Source organism: Drosophila nasuta, chromosome X, assembly GCF_023558535.2.
Source record: "Drosophila nasuta strain 15112-1781.00 chromosome X, ASM2355853v1, whole genome shotgun sequence".
Lineage (NCBI taxonomy): Eukaryota > Metazoa > Arthropoda > Insecta > Diptera > Drosophilidae > Drosophila > Drosophila nasuta.
Genome location: NC_083459.1, coordinates 11,623,774 through 11,646,444, shown reverse-complemented (window position 1 = coordinate 11,646,444; position 22,671 = coordinate 11,623,774). Strand labels below are relative to the sequence as shown.

The 22,671-nt window shown below is 37.9% G+C and overlaps 3 protein-coding genes across 9 annotated transcripts in view; 1 reads left to right on the top strand and 2 right to left on the bottom strand.

The window, feature by feature from the left end:
* The first annotated feature begins 83 nt into the window (after positions 1-83).
* On the top strand, positions 84-3,992 carry LOC132797186 (E3 ubiquitin-protein ligase RNF185-like). The gene is made up of 4 exons (XM_060808742.1): positions 84-259; positions 2,391-3,046; positions 3,125-3,291; positions 3,351-3,992. The coding sequence occupies exons 2-4, from the start codon at positions 2,460-2,462 to the stop codon at positions 3,449-3,451; spliced, it is 855 nt and encodes a 284-aa protein (XP_060664725.1). The 5' UTR covers positions 84-259; positions 2,391-2,459; the 3' UTR covers positions 3,452-3,992.
* Positions 3,993-8,652: 4,660 nt separating this feature from the next.
* On the bottom strand, positions 8,653-9,701 carry LOC132795604 (probable serine/threonine-protein kinase mps1). Its single transcript, XM_060806400.1, has 3 exons — positions 9,674-9,701; positions 9,037-9,401; positions 8,653-8,895 (listed from the first exon to the last, which is right to left on the bottom strand). Exons 1-3 carry the CDS (start codon positions 9,699-9,701, stop codon positions 8,653-8,655), a joined length of 636 nt encoding a protein of 211 aa, XP_060662383.1.
* Positions 9,688-22,671, bottom strand: part of LOC132797185 (protein scalloped) — a 78,619-nt gene continuing 65,635 nt past the window's right edge. For 4 of the 7 annotated variants that reach the window (XM_060808737.1, XM_060808734.1, XM_060808735.1 and 1 more), the window contains 8 exons: positions 15,152-15,282; positions 13,391-14,176; positions 12,183-12,223; positions 11,926-12,118; positions 11,623-11,685; positions 11,377-11,549; positions 11,060-11,294; positions 9,688-9,816 (listed from right to left, as the gene is read on the bottom strand). In XM_060808737.1, coding sequence (XP_060664720.1) covers positions 9,703-9,816; positions 11,060-11,294; positions 11,377-11,549; positions 11,623-11,685; positions 11,926-12,118; positions 12,183-12,223; positions 13,391-14,176; positions 15,152-15,282 — 1,736 coding nt within the window. In that variant the 3' untranslated portion in view covers positions 9,688-9,702. The remainder of the gene's footprint in view (positions 9,817-11,059; positions 11,295-11,376; positions 11,550-11,622; positions 11,686-11,925; positions 12,119-12,182; positions 12,224-13,390; positions 14,177-15,151; positions 15,283-22,671) is intronic. The other 3 variants (XM_060808736.1, XM_060808740.1, XM_060808741.1) reach the window with 3 other exon arrangements.

Genomic DNA, 22,671 nt, shown 5'->3' with positions numbered 1-22,671 from the left:
CAGTGTTACCAAGCTGTTTTCTACAGAATGAGTATTTTGTATATTTCCACGATGGAAATCGGTGTATTTGGAAATTCAAGTTACGGTCACGCCATCGTTAAGATTCGGACACTTCAATTTTTTTTTTATTTGTTACAATTGTAAATTGTTGCAAGTTACATTAAATATAAATTACAAATATTAGAATTAGTGACAATTTTGTGAACGTTTGTGGAGCATATAAATTAACTGACGTGTGCATATGATACGTTATTAGAAGGTACGTATCTACATATGTATATGTACAAATTTGTATGGAATCTACGTTGTATATGTACACATACATACATTCAGGCCAGGCCCCAACCAGATTCGCCTTGGGAGGAGGAAAACAATATAAACACGCATATTTCAAGTTGTAGTTAGTGCAAAAAAAAAAAACAAAAAAAGTTTTCACAAACAACAAACATCTCATGTGACGCCAGTTAGCGAAAGCAGAGTTTATGTGAGTGTGTGAGTGCCAAAAATACTTGTATACACGTATAAATTGATTGCCGTTTCGTTTCGACCAAAACAATCGAAAAAAAACAACAATAACAGTAAGGATATGCAATTGTGTGTGTATTTATTGTGCGCACACAAGTGTAAGCTGCATACGTATAGCATATGCATGTGATAGGTTATCGTAATATTTGTATGCACATACATGTACCACTTGTATGTTTATGTACACACATACGTACTTATATACAAATATAGAATCGTACGTGTATACATATGTTTATCAGATGCAAAGTATACACACGTATGCATACATACAAAGGCTGAAGCTAAAAGCTCGCCCGATGGCTCTGCCTCACACACACGCGCAAATACATACATATGTACATCCACATAGAGTATGTGTAGAAAAACAACTATGATTAGTGTTAGCTAAGCGGTAAAAGGTACTCCCAGGTACGCAATACTACTGATATCCGGAACTAATGGTGACTTCTAAGGGGCAGATGTCGTCGATGTTACCTTAAAAAAAGTATCACGCGTTTCACGCTTGTTATTCTCTTTACAAAACGATCATCCATTTGAACCAGACTTAAAAGATACACAAGCATAATGACAATATACACACAAATACTTTGTATGTAGTTTAGTGATGCAATAAGCGGTGTTAATATGTTAATTCCATTTTAAACTTTAGACCCCAAAATTGAGCTTTGTCATGATGTGGTTTGGTTCTGTTAATCGGTGACTATTGACTAAATAATACGCTATTTGTATTGCGAAGGTTGCGTATGAATAATTTGCTTGCTCTTCTATTGAAAGTTCTCGTTGTGAGGCAAATTGCATTTGTACCTGTGTAACCTTTCTTTATGCAATACGTGCACACTGTTTCTACATTTGCAAGCACACACACGCATACATGTGTACGTTGTTTACACACGAATTAAACTTAAGTATCCCACAATTGCCGTTGATTACGCCTGGCGACGACGATAAACGATAAACGTGCGTAGCTACACGCACACCACATGATCTAATGTGACAGTGTGTGCGTGTGTGTGGGTGTGCGTGTGTGTATGTGCTGCTTTACCCAATGAACCAAGAATTTGAACAATTCCTGAGCTAAAGTTTTTCGGCTATCGTTAAGAAACAAATGTGAATTGTTGAGCTAACTTCTTTGATCGTTTTTTTGTTTTGCATCGCTTACATGTTGAACTATCAGTTACTGTTTTGTTATTTATTTATAATATTGTAACTTATTTTGTACACATATAGGAAGATAACTGATTAATCAAATAATGTAATCCTCATTTGTATGGTCTTTAGTAATCGGTTTATATATCTTTTGCGTTACCTTGAGATAGTTGGTCAATAATTTGTTACTTTATTTAATATTTTAAACATAATCTATTGAATGGAACTTCAAGGTTAAACACTTAAAAAAAAGATAATATATATTTTTGTATATGTACAATATTTACATAGATAAGTTTAGTTGGCATTGCGTTCGTGGGATTATTCAAAGGTCAAATTGTTTTAGGCAAAAATTCTAAACTTCGTTATCGAATATTCTCAAGGCGAATTATCCCCTCTCACCCCTTATCACATATAGAACACATGCATCGGCAAGCGGAGGCTGAGAGACACTTTGGTTCGTCCATTGACCGCTTAGGTGGGAAACGTGTCCACTATTGATTGGTGGCTCGGGTCGACCGAGTATTGAGTATTTGTAGGCTTTCACCCCAACGTCCCCCCGCGACACAATACCAATTAGCCATCACAGTTGTAGGTTCACAGCCATATGTACACACATACACACACACATATAGAATATCTGTTTTGGTTTCTTTTTGTGCCTTTGCTTTAATTGCACCTGCAGCTAATGACCACATTTGTTTCACTATTTTTAGAGCACGCATCCAATCACAATCCAGCCAAGCGGGAATCATTGTCCAAACACATTTGAAGCAACGTGCAGCATGGATGGAGCAACAGCAACAGCGACAGCGCCAGCTTCGGCACCAGAACTGCCCACCACATCATCGTCAGCGACAGCTTTGGGCGATGTCAACAACACCAACAGCAACAGTAACAGCAACAACACCGTCGATACCGACAATATTGGCTGGGCCAGAGATAAAACTGAAAGCACATCGGAACTGCGCCAACGTGCAACATCGTATTCCTTCACCGGCAGCGCATTAGCAGCGCATGAGACTGGCGGATCTGGAGCGACACCCTCGTTGACAGCGACATCCACGTCCACGTCAACGCCAACGACGACACCAGCAACAGCGACAGCAACATCCACTGCAAGTGGAACGAGCAATGAGAACGATAAAGACAAGGAGCAGGATGAATCGTTGTATGAGTGCAATATTTGCTTGGACACAGCCAAGGATGCGGTGGTCAGCATGTGTGGCCATCTATTCTGTTGGCCCTGTTTGCATCAGTGGCTGTTAACGCGACCCAATCGCAAACTCTGTCCCGTCTGCAAGGCAGCCGTCGACAAGGACAAAGTTATACCGCTCTACGGACGCAATAGCACCCGCCAGGAGGATCCACGGTAACTTCAAACTTCAAGAAATATGCACACATTTCAAACTCAACTATTACTTATATTCATTTCAAACAAATCGAACAGCAATAAGGTGCCGCCACGTCCAGCCGGACAGCGAACAGAACCAGAGCCAGCACCAGGCTTCCGAGGATTCGGCTTTGGCGATGGCTTCCAGATTTCATTTGGCATTGGCGCTTTTCCTTTCGGCTTCTTTACATCAACGCTTAACTTGGGCGAACCACGTCCGGCACGTAAGTTATCCATTGAATCCCCATTCAAAATGAGAGAGACTTACACTTTGTATTTTCAGCTGCAAATCGTGGCACCACACAATACGAGGATGAGCAGACACTGTCCAGACTATTTCTATATCTCGCCTTTATCTGCATCTGTTGGCTGCTATTTGCCTAGCAACCTGTTCCCAGCACAATGGATACAATACCCCAAAAGACACGAGAAGGATTCGAAGTAACAGTAACAACAACAACTACTGCGAATATAGGAAAAAGAGCAGAGATAAATTGCAATAAAGTCAATCAAAAGTCAATGCTAAATATGCAGAACAGAAGCATGGGCGTCGTCCCTTATCCTTACCCCACAAAATTCCAGCAGTTTCACTCTCCTTGTGGTGATTTCACGTTTTTGCTGTCTGTAAATTTTATTTCATTTGTATCTTTCGGATATTTTTAACAACAACAAATTGTACATTTTAAATGTTTTTTGCGTGCTAAAGACAATTGGCGGCAGCAACGGAGAAAGGATTCGTGTTTTAAACACAACCAAGCAACAACCAATTATGAGATCGTGAATACAATTACTATCTATAATTCATTATTTACATATACACAATCCTTTCGCCTTGTGCTTTGATGAACGCAAATCAAATTTAACATATTATCGAAAAACATGTATTGTATAAATTTATTAAATCATAAATGAAACAAAAAAAAAACGCCCAAAAAAAGTAAACACAAAACAAAGCAGATAACGTTTAAAAACCAAAAAAAGAACGCGAGTAGAAACGAAATTTAAAAGCAGTCATGGGATTTCTATATATTGTATAATGCCCAACAGTGAATTATTTACTCAGTTGCTGGCGTTTCCGTTTAATGCAAATTATCTGTGTGTTTGTGTGTGTGTGTGTATATGTAATAATAAACAATAGTTCGTGGCAATATATAAAAAGCGAGTTGTCTGATTTCGCTGCAGGAATCCTAAATTTTAGATTAATGATTTTAATTTTGATTTAATTGCGCTAAACATTTATATGTGGAACATACTTTGTGAAGTGTGGAGAGGTACAAAAAATGCTAGGATTATAGAAAACGTTAATCTAATGCATAGATGTTTCATGTATAAAAGTTCACGCATTGGAAAACGTTTATCAAATGCATTCATATTTGATGTATACAGCGATTTAATTGCTGCTTTCGATGAGATATTATTTATTCAAGATTTATACTGTGGAAATTTGTTTATTTTTTGTATAGCCAATTTTATTATGTTTATGTACTTTTAATGACTTGATGTATACTACTCTAGTTTTATTTTCAGTTGACCAAATACACAACAATAGAAGATATTTATAATCATATCTCGCGTCGTTTTCCAAATTGTATTCATAAGAAAACACAACACACGTTGATTTTTTTTTAATATATTAAAATTTTTATTAATGCATTTCAGTGTAAAAATTAAAATGACACATTTTTTCCTTACGTAAATTTCACATGTTACTTTCTCCCCATCTCGTTCGCTTCCTTGCATTTTGTTGAACGATAAATATAAAACAAAATACATATACATATACATTTGTATATATTGTATATAGTATATACTATATATATATATTTTTTTTGTTTTCTTGTATTTTTCATAGATTGCAATCATTTATGTAAATATAAGTAACTGCAATTTTATTGTTTTACATATTCACTGTTCATCCTTGATTTGTTATTGTTTTCAGTTGTTTCTTTTTTTTGTGTTGTTTATCAGTTATCTGTATATCTATTTATAAATTTATTAATAATTGATTTAAGCACTATTATTTGCTGCTGCTGATGTGTGTTTTCTGAATTTGTTGATGATGATGTTTGCTGATGATCTTGCTGATCGATGATCGATGATGATGATGATGATGATGATCGTAATTCAATCTTGCTTATTATGTAGTAGAGTGTCTGCATAAATTACAATGTACTTCACACGAACAAAATTATATTTTCTATTTAGCGAAATCCAAAAAAAAAAACATAACTTAAAATAAAGGATGCGGGGGGGACAGGATTAAAAGATAAGGTAAGGAGATGGCAAAAAGTTGATATGCTGGAGTAGAAAGGCAGGTGGAAGAGTGGAAGGGAGGAGGAGGAAGGACTATTAAAAACATTACACATGTCCTGCTTTTGCACATATATTTAGTAACTCTATGTGTACATAGATTTTTGCTTACAACAAATTGTTATTGCATATTGGAAGGTGAACTTTGAACAAATTAAAATTGCATTTTAATAAAATATAATCGAAGAATTTCGAATTTTCTTGTTTTTTTTTTTAAACTAAGTAGCGCTCCGTTTGCTTTGTGATAGGGATTGATTGGTTCTTCTTGTTGATGTTGTTGTTGTTGGCTGGCGGGGAAGGTGGACGGGGGGCGGGGGCGGGTCATAATATACAACAAATATGCTTTAAACTAAGTTCTTAAATGTGGACACTAACTTGAGTGTTAGCTACTCATACTGTATGGATGCTGTTTAGATTCTTCTTCTTAAATAATGTGTGTGTGTGTGTGTGTGAGATTTAGCATTTTTGGAAACCAATCGAACTGAAACACAACCACCTGTAGTATTACTATATTTCTCTCTCTGTGTGTCTGTGTTTGTATTATTAACTTGGATTTGACTTGGAAATAAATCGCACAATTCGTGATTGAAACAAGTGGGCGGCACTTCGAGGCACGCCCCCTTGGCTTGTAATACTTTGCTTCTGTTAGGCACTATTTTATTTCATTTCATTTTCGTATTTACGATTTTACGTTTTTTTTTACTTTATGCAGTTACATTTCATGTTCTTTTATTTTTGTAATTTGTAATTGTAACTGTTGCGTGATTAAAAATTGTTTAAAATAGTATTTTTCTCATTCTTTCGATTTATTATGTATTATTGTTACATTTTACCCCTTTTCAAGTATGTGTGTGTATTGATGTGTGTGTCATTTATACTAATATTTGTATGATCAAAGTTCTTCTTCAATATTTTTCTTACTATTGTATTTGTTTTTCAATTATTGTTTATGCGATAAATGTACAAATTTTCCTTCTCTCTTCATATCTCTCTCTCTCTCTCTCTCTCTCTCTCTCTCACACTATCTTATGCTCCATCTCTATCGCTCTATCTATCTCTCTTTCTCGCTCTGCATGTGAATTCATTTCGTTTGATTTTTGCATGCAGTTTGAATTTCGTTTAATTACTAACAAAAAAAATGCGTATTTGTTTTAATCGTACAACAACGAAATACTTTACATTTATAAATATGTATTATACTTTCTTTACCTTTAGTTATAGTTTAGTTTTTAGTTGTAGGTTTTTTTGTTTATAGTTTAGCCTTAGTAGCTAGATATACATACGAAAACGATGCTATTTTACATTTACAATACATTTGTTTTACTTTAATTTAGTATTAGTTTATTCTTCTCTTAACTTTTTATATTTTTTCTCTTTCTTTTTATTTTTAAGATTGTTGTTTTTTTCGGTTTTTTTTTCTTTACTTGTAATGCTTTGTAATTATCGGTGTAATTCGCCAAGTATGCTGTCGCAATCCTTTGTATTCGCCCCATTCCCCCCCAAAAGCAAACTGCCAGAAGATCATCATCATCACCCGATCAAATATCCCATTGAAGGAGCACAGCAAAATAGCACGGATTTTGATGAGGATTTTAAAATTGTATATTGTTGTTGTATGGCATTTCGATCACGATACAGTTGCGTATCCCAGCAGCCTTTGGAATTTTCTTTCGGAGCGAGCGTGAGTTCCCGCTGGGGTGTTTGCTTTTGGGGTCGATGTCGATGAATATCGCCTGCAAAATATCGCTGGATTGGCGAGAGCACTTGAGACAATGAATTTGTTCTTGGTTTTTTGTATTTTTTTTTTTTTGATTTTTGATTTTTTTTTGTTTTTGTTGTGTTTTTGTTTTTCGTATAGATTTGCGTATAAGATAATGCATTTAAATCAATAGTTAATCATTTATATAACGGTGGATCGTTCGATTCATGCTTAAATGAATTGTTTTACATATACATATACGTTTATACTATAGTTACATACATCATAAGTAAGAAATAGAGAAATAACATCGTGGTTACCACACGCACAATTCATTTTCATTTTATGCATGCTATTGATTTGTTTTTGTTTTTGTTTCTTATATTTGTTGTGTGTGTGTGTGTTTTCATCTTCTTTCATTTGTTGTTCAACAGTCACTTGAGAGAAAAGTGTTTTGCAATTTCGAGTTTGATTCTTTCTGTGTTGTGCATATGCATTACTATATATACTATATTCTATATAGTATTGCATGTCGGTATAATTAGTACTCTTCCTCTTCTTCTTCTTCCTCTTCCAAAGGCAATGCACACTCTCAGCTCCAACTTCAACTCCAACTCCAGCTCAACTAATTCTATCCAAAAACCTAACCTGTGTCTGTCCAGCTGTCAATTCATCAATATTCAATGCGTGTGTGTGTGTTTGTGTGGGGCTTAAACAACTTGGCGCGCTTTTACAATTAATTAAACATAAAACTAATGTAATATTACTATACATATTATTTTCTCATACTTCTCTAATAGCTATGAACAAAAAAATTAAAAAAAAAATATGCATGTTTTTTTCATTTGTTTGTTGTTGTTGGTGTTTTTTTTTGTTTGTTTTTTGTTTTTGTGTGTTGTACAATATTTTATATTTTAAATTGCAGTTTTAAAATTAGGTTTCAATTTTCTGATAAAAATTGCAAAAGAAATCAGCGCACGACAACGGCTTCGTTTTACATTCTCTCGAAAATAGCAAATAAAATATGTAATTAAGTAAAGGGAAAAAAAAACAAAACAAAAAATACAAATACAAATTACACACAAAAAATATGTTTTAAGTAACTTTGAGATCATTTAAATGTATTTTTTTCATGTATGTAAATATGTATGCAGAATTTTACGTTCGTTTCAATGATGACCAACAAACTAAACCAATCGAAAAAATCAAAAAAAAATTAATGATATAAAAAGCAAAAACAACAAAAGAGCCTCAGCAACACTTTACAGCAGAACACAGAACAAAAATACAAATACAATATTTTTTTTGTTTTGGTTTTTTTCAGCTGGAGAAAGGATTGTCTCGTGTAGTAGTCTCGTCTTAAAGGCAACATTCAATTGAATTTTTCGACAAACATATTAAATTCAAGGTACAGGCTTTCTTTCGTTCCATCATCATAAATAAATCAAGACTTGCGTGCTGCATTTAGTGTATGTGTGTGTGTGTGTGTTGCTGACCTTTTCCTACTATATGCTCACACTACAATCAATCAATCATTATTCTTATATATGCTACAATAATAGGCCTCTTCATCCTCCTACGGCTCACAATCGGTGTCATTGACGGGCTCAACATTCGCATTGGCAGCCACATTAGCAACCACAGCCATGGCAGCAGCCACATTCGCCTGCCGCAGCATGCGCAGCTCGTGAGTTGTTGTTGTTGTTGTTGCTGTTGACGATGATTCGACGGTGGCATCTTCCTCGACAGATTTGCCAACACCAATGCTGCTCAAATTGAGCGCCGCACTCTCGGCAGCTGCATTCAATTGCGTGTATTCCTGTGCGGACAATTTCAAAAACTGTTCATAGGTATTCAATTGTTGCTGCTGCTGCTGCTGTTGATGTTGCTGATGTTGCTGTTGTTGTTGCTCCTCATCGAACTGTTGCTGATGGTGTGGCGGCGGCTGTTTGCTGCACACGTTGTAGGGCGGCGGCGGTGGACGGTCCTGGTAAGTAACAAGTTGCTGCTGTTGATGTTGCTGCTGTTGATGTTGCCGTTGTGTGGCCTGCTGCTGCTGCTGTTGTTGCTGCTGCTGCTGCAGCAATAAGTGTGTGCTTAGACGCGACTGTTGTTGCAATTGTTGTTGTTGCTGCTGCTGTTGTTGTTGCAGCTGGTAGTTGTTCTCAGGCTGCACCTGCGCATAAAGCACTTCATCCACTTGCAGACCTGCAATTCCACTCAACCGCTGCTGCTGCGGCGATGTTGGCGATTGCTTAATGATCGTCGAAACCGTTTCCTGGCTGCCGCCTTGCAGCGTTGTCGAGCTGTGTGCTTCCTCTGCGCCTGTTCCTGTTGTTGCTCCTGTTGTTGTTGTTACATTTGTGCTGATGATGTTGCTGCTGCTGTTGTTGTTGTTGTTGTTGCTCTTGATGGCATTGTTATTGTTGTTGCTACTGCTGGTGTTGCTGCTACTGTTGTTATTGCTGTTGCTACTGCTGTTGTTGTTGTTGTTGGTACTGGTGTTGTTGCTGCTACTGTTGTTGTGGCTTCTACTCGTATTGTTGTTGTTGCTGTTGCTGTATTCGCTGATTTGTGCATTGGTGGGGTTCGCGGACAGAGTGGACGCTGCTTCGTGCAGCTCATGCTATTCCTTTATAAGGCGATAGATGTGGTGCGTGGTTCCCGTGTTCTGCGCCGCCACTTCAAACACATACGCTATGCATAGCAGTGTCTCTTCCGTTTCACGCGCTCTCATTACCTAATCCGAGCGAGATGGCACACAGATAAGAAAAGAAAAGAGAGAGAGTTAGCAGCGGATGCTTAATGTATACAATTAAGCGATAATATTGATAATTACACATTCGAAATTCGTTTAAATTCAACTTTATTTGCAACTATCCGAAATTTGCAATGCATTTAAGTGAAATTGTTAGTAACTATCTGAAATTTGCATTGTATTTAAGTGGAAAACTTTGCAACTATCCGAAGTGGAATGCATTTAAGTGAAAAACTTTGCAACTATCCGAAAAGGAATGCATTTAAGTAAAAAGCTTTGCAACTATCTGAAGTGGAATGCATTTAAGTGAAAAACTTTGCTCTTATGCGAAATGTGATATGCATTTATTTAAAATTCTTTGCAACTATCCGCAATGTGATATGCATTTATTTAAAGTTTCATTGTGATATGTAAAACGTGCACTTAAATACAAAGCTTTCCAACTCTGTAAAATGGAATGCATTTAAGTGAAAAACTTTGCAACTATCCGAAATTTGCAATTCATTTAAGTGAAATTGTTTGCAACTATCCGAAAATTGCAATGCATTTAAGTGAAACACTATGGAACTATCCGAAGTGGAATGCATTTAAGTGAAAAACTTTGCAACTATCCGAATAGGAATGCATTTAAGTGAAAAACTTTGCAACTATCCGAAATAGAATGCATTTAAGTGAAAAACCTTGCTCTTATGCGAAATGTGCAATGCATTTAAGTGAAAATATTTGCTCTTATGCGAAATGTGATATGCATTTATTTAAAATTCTTTGCAACTATCCGCAATGTGATAAGCATTTATTTAAATATTTATTGTGATATGTAAATCGAGCACTTAAATACAGAGCTGTCCAACTCTCTAAAATGGAATGCATTTAAGTGAAATACTTTGCAACTATCCGCAATGTGATTGTGAAATGCATTTAAGTAAACATATTTGCAACTATCCAAAATGTACATTTAAATACAAATTTTTCTGGAATGGAATGCATTTAAGTGAAATACTTCGCAACTATGGGAAATGGAATGCATTGCATTGAAATTCTTTGCTACTATTCGAAATTTGCAATGCATTTAAGTGGAAATCTATGCAACTATCAGAAATGAGCATTGTATTCAAGTTAAATTATTTGCAATTATCTGAAATGCAATGCATTTCAGTGCAACTTTTTGGCAATTATCAATATTATTATTATTACTCCAACTCCAACTCCAATTCGCAACACTCACTTGTAATATTGTAAAATTCTCGAGCACACTGTTCATCATATAGCGTTCAGGTAAATTCTTCAGCTTCTGTATGAAATTGATCATGTACTCGCACATTGGCGAGCGCTGAATGCGATACACGTAGCGATTATTCTCCAGATGTGAATACTCCTTCTCCACCTTTTCCACAACTTGTTTGCCAAAGGAGCAAACGATTGTCGAACACACAAGCTCAATGTTCTCATTGCTTTCATATCTAAAAATAGGAATAGAGATACATAGATAGATTAATCAATGACCAATTCGAATTGGAATCTAGTCAAGTCAAGTGCACTTACTGGCTTGTGACGCCATAGAAATCACCCGATTCGTTGCCAGTCGTTACGTCCGTGTTGAGATCCGCCCAACATTTGACAAGGTAGAACGCATTCTGTGGACCCTTTTCGTAGAGATCTTTGAGACCGCCGGATTTCTCCGGGAATTTGTCAAATATTTGTCGAATGTCAACAGTCTGCAAGCGATGAGGTGAAATATATCATTTAGTATGTTAATTCCGATGTACTCTGAACTCGCAAATTACTCACCTCAAGTGGCGGATCGGAGAAGGATGGCTTGCCGCCTAGCTGCACGAAAAGATGTCGGTGATACTGTCGGGAATAGAATAGAAAAATGCTATGAGATATTTGCTCATTTCTATTACTGAACATATCTTCGAATAACTCTCAATCGTGATGAAATTCTCAGAATCTGTTCTGATAGTAGTTATTAAACATTGCACAACGTTTTAGTTCGTTAGCTTTAAAATGAAATTCTTTCTGAAGCAGACATGGACAGATTGACTGATCATTAGTCATCTTCTTTTACTTATTACTAACGTCACTACTTACGATCTCGTCTCTGAGGATATCCACGAAGGCCGTAAACTCGAGCAAGCGGAATTTGTGCGTGGCAATGGCACGTCCCTCCCATGGCAACTGTGCGGACGGAATACCGGCCTCGATTTCGCCGGACACCGCCGTCGAGGGTTTGCCAGGTGTGTAGGGCGCTTGGGCGAAGGGCTTGATGCTGTAATCATAAAAACTATTGGTCAATGCAAATGCGTTGTGTATACATTACGGCATTCAAATGGGGCAATGCAACTTACTCTTGCGATGTGCTCGGCTGTAGACCGGGTTGCCAAAATTGCTGCAGAGTCACAAAAAATGGGAAGAGAAAACCAAAAAAATATTGATATATATTAATAAGAAATTTGTAAAATGCACATACAAACAATTAAACAGCTGTATTTATTTACATATTAGAAAACACTAAGCTAAGCACTATAGTGGGGCAAAAACATCGAGTTACTATCGAAAACTATCGGCATTCATTGTTCATATTTGGATTTGCAAAAAACATCGATGCTTTTGCAGCACTATTTGAAGCACGAGTTGTTGTCTTTGAGTTGACATGGTTACACAGCAGATGAGATTTTGTTTATATATAGCACGCACGTAAATGATTGGGCGATTGATTGGCTGATTTGATTTGATTGATTGATTGATAGATCGATTTTGATTGGTTTTGGCGAGCTCACTAAACGAATATTACATACAAATACGAGTACATTAAAGACTATTTACTAATTACTTGGCAACACACATTCATGTTAAATAGTACACACAATTCTGCTATCCATTTTTTTGTTTTATGTTTAGCTTATTGCTTATTAATATTTTTGTGATTGCTGTTTGTTGTAAAATTTTGTTTGTTTGTTTTTTTGGCATGTATAAAAGCAAGGAGTCGATTTCAATGGGCAAGCGAGCGGGCGAGAGAGCGGGCATTTCACGATGTCTTCTATCCTGCAGAATCACGAGTAACGAGTAGCGAGTAAACTGTGTGTGTGTGTGACGAGTAACGAGTGAGACGAGTAACGAACATATGAAAAGAAAGTAGCAGGGACGCATAATGAGAGGAGCAGCAAATGGAGAGCGAAAAGTCATATTGAGAAAATGAGAGAGGATCATAACAGATAAAGACATAGAGAGAGAGAGAGAGAGAGAGCATGAGAAACTCTGAAAGAAAGCACACAAAAACAAAACCCTATATAAATCGCTGTTAAAATCGAATGAGCAGTGAAGTTATCGACTTGCGATATCGAATGATTGTTAACGCAGTTGATGAGTGCATTGATATGTTTGTTATCGACATGTTTTCGATGTGATGTGTGCTGTGGTGTGTTTGTGTGTGTGTGGTGGGTGTGTTGCCTGTTAGTGGTTCTTGTATTGGGTTTTTTTTTTGGTATGCAAAACGTGATGTGAAGTGGCTTTTGCTTAGCTTGGCTTGGTTGGGTAACTTGAACGCTTTGCTTACGCCCGGATACAACGGCGGATGGTGCAACGGCGGCGGTGGCGGTTGCCTTGCCAACACATGTGCCGCCGCAACCCCCCCACCACCATCAGCCACAGTTGGTGACACGCCACCTGTTGTCGTTGTTGTTGTTGCTGCTGCTGTTGCCCCACTCGAATGCTGCTGCTGTTGTTGTTGTTGTTGCTGGTGCTGTTGTTGTTGTTGTTGCAGGTGATAGACTGCAACGGACGCTGCTGCATGCTGATGATGGTGCAGATGCAGGTGGTGCGGTAGATTGTGATGGGAATGGTGGGCATTGTTGTGGTGTCGTGGCGACAACGACGACGCCACTGCAACAGCATTGGATGTGGCGCCACCAGCAGCCGCAGCAGCAGCAGTCGTTGCACCACCACTTGCCGGCGACTGAGCCACAGCGGCCGCAGCTGCAGCGGCGGCGGCGGCAGCAGCGGCGGCTGCAGCTGCCACGCCCATCTGATGATGATGGTGCGGATGTTGGTGGCTATGGCTATGGCTGTGACTGTGGTGGTGGTGTGTTGGGTGGCTGTGGCTGTGGTGGAGGTGACTTGGGTGGCTGTGACTGTGGTGATGGTGGCTTGGGTGGCTGTGACTGTGGTGGGCGGGATGCGGCAGATGCTTCGAATGGTGCACGCCCGCCGTCAGCGCTGAGGCAGCCAGGGCAAGATTATTGGCCGCCTGGGCGGAGACAATTTGTGAGCTGGTCATGGAGCTCATGGCCTGCAGGGTCTGCTCTTTCTCATTGAGTAAATGCAAGGACACACCATTGGGTTCCTGGAAAAAGAGTTTTCATTTCGTGATCGTGATCGTGTTCGTGATCGTGTGTCCCTCTCTGTTCTGTTAACTGTGCTGCAAACGATGCGATGTTTCATCGATATATTTCGTGCAATGTATCGATTGGCGAAGAGTCGAATCGCTGCAGCCCTAGATACGCGTGTGAGTGTGTGTGTGTATCTTGTATGTATGTGTGTTTCACATGTGTGCAGGTGTCGTGTGTGTGTGTCTGTGTGTGTGTGTGTGTGAGGATTGCAACACAACACACGCAAGCATAATTAACGTCGCGATCGAAACGAACGAATGTCACACGTGTTTTGTAATTAGAGCAGTGAGAGGGACGAGGTCGAGGGGGAAAAATAAAACTCACACATGGAGAATATAGTACATATGTACATATGTTTGCCGCATATGCCATTCATCATACACATAACATACATACACATATATTTTCACATATTGCCAGATGTTTTCAATATAAAGTTCGCAGTGATTTCCGTTGCATTTATCTGCCGTTTAATGCTAATGCTAATGCTGAAACTGATATTGCAATTGATATTGATTTTGTGGAATGGCCCCCCAGCTTGCAACTGAGATACTCTTCCTTGCTTTTGCATGCTCATCGCTCATCGATATACATACACACATCGATAACAACTTTTCTCAACTACTATTATCGAGGCTAAGCTGCAGCCAGCAGCAAATATATCGATATCGATTGAAGTTTCTTGAGCTATAAACTCGACTTTACTGCAACTAAAAAAACAACAAAAAAAGATTTACTTATACATAGAGTATATGTATGTACGAGTATGTAAAGCATGTGGACAATAGACGAATGGAAAAAACTCCTCTCTAGTTATAATAGCACTATTTCTTTTCTTTCTTTGTGCTTCTTCTCGTTGTTGTGGTTGTTGGTTCTTGTTGCTGTAGTATCTAGTATCTATATATGTAGATGTTGTTTAACAAACTTACGACTTTGATTTTGGCTTGGATTTCACGGAGTTTCCGTCTGGCGAGCACTTGGATGTGAGAGCTCACTTGTTTACGGGTTCTCGTCTTGCCGGTTCGCAATTTGATGTATCGCGCGATTAGCTCGTTGCGCCCTGTAAAACAAAAACACAAAAAAAACAAATCAAGTTATTATCTCTCAATTTTATTTCAATGAAATTTTATATACATATTGTAAAGCTCGGGTAACAGAAGCTGTTACCAACATAACTTTTACAGTGCCACATGAGCCCTTCAGTGAGTGCTAGGGTATCATTTATCGTTTTATCGATATCGTACGATATGTGGTCGCACTCTAACAAGAAGCGAAGAAGGGAAAGCACGCGAAAAAGCAAGATCTATATTAAAAAAGTGTACATTAATTATAATTTCATCATATCTCATTATTCTAATAAATATCCATACTAAATACAAGCCTACAACAAAAAGCCATCCCTTTACAGTTCAGAAGTGGGATCTGATAAGTTGTATGGATTTGAAAGCGTGAAATTGAGGATGATGAAATAGGAAAAGACATTGTGCAGAAACAAAACTGAGACAGAGAAAACCAGCAAGAATAGTCGGCGTTGAAAGTTTGCAGTGAGATGTGTTCTCAAGGTCTGTGTGACAAAGAAAACTGCAAATAACGGATTAGTTCCTTTTTCTTCGTGGCAGACGGATTCAAAGTCGTGGTTACACCAAGAGACGGTGGAGTCTTAGAGAACATAGCAGCAGTGTGCATGTGTGTATTTGCGAAATACAAGACGTTGTGAAATACGTAGCAGCGGCGTACGTGTGTGAGTGTGTGCAGAATTATTAAAAAACAATAAGAGAACTAAACAGAAAAGACAAAATATGCACAAAATAACTGATCTTAAGGTGGATCAGTTGAAATTCCTTCTTCGCGGTGTGGATTTGCCAACATCAGGAACGCGTGCTGAATTAATCCAGAGACTGATCGAGCATGAGGGTTCGACAGAGATTGAGATGCCGCAAGCAGCTAGTCTTGCCAGTCAACAAGAAGATGCAATTGCGTCACAGGCAACAGCTATTTCGAAACTAGAAGGCGAAATGAGACAGCTAATGGAGATGATGTCCCAGTTTATGAGCGTTCAAAGACAGAATACATCGACAGTTCCTAGCCAGCAACCGCTAGCAATGAATAGTGAAATTCAATCACCAGATTCAAACAATGTATGCAGTCAAGGTCAGCAAGTAATTAACACAGCGAGGCAAGCGTCAGTGAAAGAAATAGCGAATACCTTGCCAGAGTTCGACCCCAGTGACAAAAACGCCATCACTGCCAAACAATTCATTGATCGGGTCAACAAAGTAGTTGATGCCTACAATTGGGATCAAAATTTTTGCTGCTCGCCATCTACACTCGCCTCAAGGGTCCTGCCAAGATGTGGCTCGACTCATCACCAGTGGTGCATACCCGATGGAGTAACTTTGCCGAAGCTTTAAACGACGAGTTTGGTATCGAACCAGACGAAGCAGAGATCCACTTCACTATGGCCAATGCAACGAGAAAGTCGAACGAAACTGTTAAAGAATATTGTTTTCGTATGTCAGCCCTTGGTGTTCGGTATAAGCTTAGTGAAGCAGCGGTCATCAGGTACGTCAGAGCCGGTCTACAGCATCGAGAGTTGCAAAATAGCATTGCAGCGATTCAGTTTTATAGTATGAAGCAGCTACGGGATGCAACTGAAAACTTTTTCATGAACCGAACCCGTTTAAGCGAGAATAAGAGGAGTATGCCACCAAAAGATTACAGCGACAATCAAAAAGGCGAGGTCAATGCTAAGTCAGCAAAGCAGAAGGAAGCTTTGAAATGCTATAATTGCGGAGAGTCGGGACACTTTGCCAATTCTTGTCCAAAGCCACCAACAAAAACAAGATGTTCCAAGTGCAATAAGTTTCATGCACGGAATGAGAATTGTCAGTCGGCAACTGTAATGCGCGTGGGCACCTTGCAACCAAACATGCCCTTCCTAAAGAATATTGTTGTCAGCTCGCACTGTTACGTCGCGTTCATTGATTCCGGAAGTGAAGCTAGTATTGTGCGCAGGTCAGTAGCCAAAGAAATTAAAGCCGTTCACAGCAAGTGTGCTATGCAAATCAGAGGCATTTGTGGAGGTACATGTATGTTAACCGAAGCTATACAGTTGGAAATAGTCATCGATGGAAAAAGTGTTTCCGCCAAAGTTTACATTGTCGAAGATGAGATACTCCCAGAAGATTTTCTGTTGGGCCAAGACGTCATCGTAAGCGCTAAACTGTCATTCGATTTTGAGAAGATCCAGTCTAGAGTCAACCGAGCAGTACCGATGTCAGCAGAGCGTCCATGCGATAATTTTCCAAACTTACTTCTTGGTAATTTCGAGAAACAAGAAGTGAAGGACAAAATGCGTGCGTTGTTGGAAAAGCTTCGCGCACAAAACGAAACTTTGATTGCTGATCTGCAGGCAATTGGCAGTCATGATGATAAAGAAATAGTTGAGCTGCAGCAATTAATTGAACAGAGGACACAGCAGATTGAACAGCTGCAATTGGCGCAAAATACGTTACGTGCTGATGCACGGATCACTGAACGAACTGAAGGAAGCATATCAAAAGATTGCAGAAATGGAGGAAGAATTGACCCAATACCAATGTAAAGCGGCGCAGCGCTTGGAGGAACTGCAAAAGCTGCAGCAAGAAGAGTTGACTTGCAACTGGGTGGCATTGACCAAGTACGAGGAGGTTAAGACACAACTTATCGAGTTGCAGCGTTCCGTTGAGTTTTATCAAGAAAGTGAAAAGGAACTTAAGCAAACGCTTGTTGAAAATGAGCTGACTGCACGCTTGCTCAAAAAAGAAGTCGACGAGAGCACTTTACAAGCCTCCAAAGCTATCGTGGAACGTACAAAAGCATACACCGACAAATTACAGCTAGAGAAACGTTTAGAAGAAATGAATGTGCAGCTGGCATTGCTGCAGGACGAGCAAAGACTGCAGCAACAGCAGCAGCAGGAATATCCCCATTGTAGTCGTATCAATAGCATCGATGCCTCCCAATCGGGCTACACATCTGAGGATGTGCCATTGCAATTGGCCAATAATAAAGCTAAAGCCAACGTATATAAAGTAGATGATCTTATTCTGGTCGAGAATAAGCCGTTTGGCACGGGTACCTCCCGCAAATTGGAGCCTCGCTATAAAGGCCCTTTTATTATCACCAAGGTGCTGCCTAACGACAGATATCTAGTCAAAGATTTGCCACATGTTAAACGAAAGCAGAAACATTGCAAATCTGACTACTCTTCCGGCAAAATGAAGCATTGGTGTCAGCTGCCGCCGGATGAATCAGACGAAGAAGACAATGGCAAGATCACAGCAAACGACTCTTGCGAGGACGCTGCGATTTGTCAGGAGAGGCCGAATGTAAAGCTCGGGTAACAGAAGCTGTTACCAACATAACTTTTACAGTGCCACATGAGCCCTTCAGTGAGTGCTAGGGTATCATTTATCGTTTTATCGATATCGTACGATATGTGGTCGCACTCTAACAAGAAGCGAAGAAGGGAAAGCACGCGAAAAAGCAAGATCTATATTAAAAAGTGTACATTAATTATAATTTCATCATATCTCATTATTCTAATAAATATCCATACTAAATACAAGCCTACAACAAAAAGCCATCCCTTTACAATATTATATGTAGAATGTGTAGTCATCTGTTGCCACTCTCAAATAATGGCACATATTTTAAACATATTTCATACAAATTTATTATTTTTTAAGATGTATTCTGTAGGTTCACATCTAAAGCGGTTGGGCATGATGTGTTCTTAGGTTTTTGAACCCGAATTCCAAACTTCGAAACTCAAAAAAAATGAAATAAAATGCCAAGCCCTTTAAAAAAAAAAGGTTCGGCTGTATAATTATAATTTCGTTAGCTTTTCTTGCAATGAATAATTATGAATATTTCAGAGCGCTTCATGCTGAAAAATAAAACGATACAATTGAGTATGCTCGACTGTGCAATACCCGATACTAATTTTAAAAACAATTTCAATGCATATTGGCAATTCATAATTCATTTCATTTGTCACACCAAAGGTAAAAAAGTCAAGGATTAACAATGTTTATTTGCATAATGCGGCTTCAACAACAACAATAAACACAATGCTTCATAAATGGAATTGAAATTGAATTGAATATATTGCAACTCCAGGACATCAGGTGGAAATAAAGGTTATGGCTTCAATCACTTTCCGCTTGAGTTGTGCACAAATTAAATTCAAAGCAGCCTGACGACAATATTCACGTGTAAACGGAATCTCTTGTATGCTCACTGACGTCACAGTCAGCGTCGCAGTCGACGTCGCAGTCGCCGTTGACGTCGTTGCCTTGCCATTGGCCCGATTGTCGTTGTCGTCGTTGCTGTCGGTAGTCAGCAGTCAACAGTCAGAAGTCGGGAACTGGCAACCGGGAACCATCAGCCTGGGGCATCCTTTTCTTTCAGTTTGCTTGGCAGCCGAGGCATTCCCTTCCTCCTCCTTCCCCTTCCCCTGCCGCTGCCTGTAAGCGATCCAGCTTTTATTGTACACACGCTTATGCGTTCACTAATTACATTCTTGGCATAGTTTCAGTTCTAACCGAATAAAATTATTTTCAGCGACTCAAACCCCGTCGCACAGTGAACACAACCAAGCCCAGCAAGCACACGCATATTGCCGCATCTCCCTTCCCTTATCCATTCCCATCTCCATCCCTGCCTTTCTCTGCTGCCATCCCCAACTTTTGGGGATGAGCGCTGCCTTGCCTGTGAGGACGTCTAAGAATTACTAGCACGCCGCACAGACACACACATAGACAACACATTGAAAGTCAAACCATTGCAAGCAAATCCACCAAGGCAAGGCAAGGCAAGGCAAGGCTGCCAGGGCGGCAGGAATGCCAGGGAGGCTGAAGTGTGTGGGAGTCAGTGATACAAAGTAGCTTCGATTGAAATGGAGCCAAGACGATGCTGCTCCAAACATTCAAACACGACTCAAATAAATATGTGAACTAGTTCAACGAATTCAAAAGTCAAATTAATGAATTATTACAAATTCATTATACTTATTATGTACCTTACATTGTTTTGCTTTAGTTTCATTGCCAAAGTTTTTAAGCTGTATTGTAAATACAACTATTTTGCATATGAAGTGTTTTCAAAATAAATTATAGAAGAAGTAATCATAGAAATTACATCAAAATATGGTGTAAAAAATACTATATATAAATATGTAAAAAATTGTTCTATCGAAACCTCTTTTTTGAAATAAATATTTGTAATTTATTATTTTAATAAAGAAATTATATTTCTTAGAGACAAACATGAGAAAATATTTTGAATTCCATTACTGAAATAGTAAAAAATGCAAGTTCGAACAAGATATATTAAAAGATTAACAATTAAATGCAATTGTGAACATGTATGTAACAAATACTCAAGGCATAACATGAAATATAATCGAAGTTTAATCATGGCAACATATTCAAGAAATGAATAGTTCACAAAAATGTATTATTATTTTAATGAAAAAAAGAATACAATTCCTTATTGCAATGAGATGAGCCATAGCGAGTAAGACCTTAAGGCTAAGTTCATAAAATGCGAGTTTACATGGAACTAGGAAGTGAACTAGTTCGCTTCAAATGAATGCAAGCAGTTCAATTGAGTTTGAGTGTGTGCAACCCTTAAAGCGAACGGATGCCAAGAAACATCCCGAGTGCTCAACACACACACACAGAGAGAGAGCGAGAAAGGCGCGAACAATACGCAGATACTTAATATGAATAAGAAGAGAGCTGCATTTCAATTTCTTTACGCTTTAAATCTTAGCAAATCGATGGGCCATGGCCCAAAAAAAGGAAGAGCGGAATTCAAATGGAATTTATGGCGAAACTTTGTGTGCGACACAAATATGTCTGCGAGAGAGTGATAGAGTGTGTGTGTAAGTGTGTGTGCGAATGTGTTTTTGCATCAAATTGATAGTATGTGTTTTACTTTAATTATAAGGAATCGCTTGGATCCGCTTTGCATGACTAATAGAAATGAATCACGTTACGATATTCCAAAGTGAATCACATAGCAAAGCTCTTCGTCGATTCGTCGTATCTATGATTATTTCAATTTGAATCGATTCACAGTTTCACACATGTAGATTTCAATCAATTAGGGCCAAGTGCATGCTGCTGAAACAGATGATGATGATGACAATGATGATGATGATGCGAATACTGTTAGCTATCAATTGAATTGCTTCTATCTCTCGAATCTGCTTGCATCTTGATTCAAATTCGAGCTCGAAATCGGAATCGAAATCGAAATCGAGAAATTGTTAATTATTTATGTGATAAACTGACCTCAAGGTTTATTGCAGTTCGCATTCAATTGATAGATGGCGATAGGTGCAACTAATTGAATAAAGTGTCGTTGCTTCTGCTTCAGCTTCTCTTTGTTGTGAAAGCTTTTCAAAATATATTCAATATGCTCGACTTGCAGATACCCTGCCCTTAGCATAATGTATTCGCTTAGCATGTCTTTCACTCACTGAAAGCTTTTCTATGCTCGCACTCACACTTTATGAATGAATAGATGTTTAACTCACTCGCATTCAAATGTGACAAAGGTTAATCAGTCAATTGATGTGGCGCCTACTATTCCAAATCATTTATGCATAAACACACAAAACGAACAGACGACTATAACACTGTGTATAGTAAGTCTAAGATTTTCATATTCCAATAATTCTTTTCTGTTTCAAAGGCATAAACTTCCACAAACTATTTACAATAATAGTCAATAACATTTTTAATGAATTTATTTTCTATTATTTTGTAATATAATGTATGATATTTGTAAAGCACAAAGAAAAGATCAATTTAAAAACATCACAATAAAGAACCTATTTATTTTTCTCTTTTGTAAAATTTTATTTCCTTGCTCAAATAATGAAATTTTTTCTCAATTCTTTTATAAACATCATATTTAGCTTTATATTATTAAAATTCCTTATAAATGAATCATAGTTAGTTTAATTTTATTAAAATTCTTGCAAAAAAATTAATATTTAGTTTCATTTTGTTAAAATTTATTCTATAAAATTCTTATTTACTTTTATTTTATTAAAATTCCTACTACCGATATTTTGATTATAATGAATCAATTTAACCACTTTTTTAAAACAATATTATATGATTCCATTTAATACCATTTTGGGATAAATTGGTATTTATTTTATAAATTAGAAATGAGATTAATGCATAACAAATTATCGATAATATTCATTTAATATTAAATTCTTTTATTCAAAAATATTTCCAGGGAAAATAAGATAAAATATTTAAATAAGTAACTCAGTATTTTATTTTAATAAAGAGTAAGAAAATAGATTCCACTCTTTTTAATACTGAAGTGTTTACTAAAATATATTGAATTTAATCTTTAATTTTTATACTCATGTTTGAAA